At 74.6% G+C, this 751-nt stretch overlaps 1 protein-coding gene across 1 annotated transcript; it reads left to right on the forward strand.

Moving 5' to 3' along the window:
- Positions 1-436: 436 nt before the first annotated feature.
- MNEG_16192 (hypothetical protein) lies at positions 437-646 on the forward strand (the record flags this gene model as incomplete). The annotated part of the gene is made up of 1 exon (XM_014035337.1): positions 437-646. A coding segment is annotated over one exon (210 nt), but the record flags the coding sequence as incomplete, so codon positions are not given.
- Between the last annotated feature and the right edge of the window lie 105 nt (positions 647-751).

Below are 751 nucleotides of genomic sequence, written 5' to 3' on the forward strand. Positions count from 1 at the left end.
GCAACCCGCTGCCGCCCAAGAGGGAGCGCCCCCTGGCCTACATAGACGGAGAGGGCGTCTTCATGCACGGCCACCTCGAGCTGCACGACCCCCACGGCTGGGTGCAGCTTTTTGCCGGCACGACGCCGATAGAGTGCGCGGCGGCGCAGGGGCACTTCAATACAATCAAGCTGCTCATACAGGTGCGCGCTCGCGCTCGCGCCCGCCAGGGGCCGGGGGCAGTGTCGCGCGCTCGGCGCAAGCCGGTCTGGGCCGCCGCCGCCGCCGGGATGAGGGCGGGGCGGGGCGGGGCCGGCTGCTCATGCCTGGCTGCGTGTGCGGCGCCGGCGCCTCATAGCGGGGCCCCGTCCCCTCCCAAAGCCGGGCCTCCCTCGCCCGGCCGACCCTCTGCCCCCTGGCGCTGCTGCCCCCCCCCAAAAAACTCAAAAAACCGCAGAGCGGCGCCCAGCCGGCCCGCGCGTTCGAATACGCCCGGGCCTTCTCGTACGAGAACCAGCTCTTCGACGCCGTGCGCGCCGCGCACGCCGAGGGCTGCTGGGCGACGCCGCACGTGTTCCTGCCCACGGAGGCCTCCCTCGCGTCGGTCCACCGACGCGTCATCCCCGCCAATCCCTTGAACAAGCCGCGCGCCCGCGCCGCGCCGAGCGTCGGCGCGGCGCTGCGGAACGCGATTGGCAGCGGCTTCGGCTGGCACTCGCTCGGGCCGCTCGACGGCGGCGGCGGCGGCGGCGGCTTTGGCGCGGCGCTTGGG

Source organism: Monoraphidium neglectum (assembly GCF_000611645.1).
Source record: "Monoraphidium neglectum strain SAG 48.87 unplaced genomic scaffold scaffold06091, whole genome shotgun sequence".
Taxonomy (NCBI): domain Eukaryota; kingdom Viridiplantae; phylum Chlorophyta; class Chlorophyceae; order Sphaeropleales; family Selenastraceae; genus Monoraphidium; species Monoraphidium neglectum.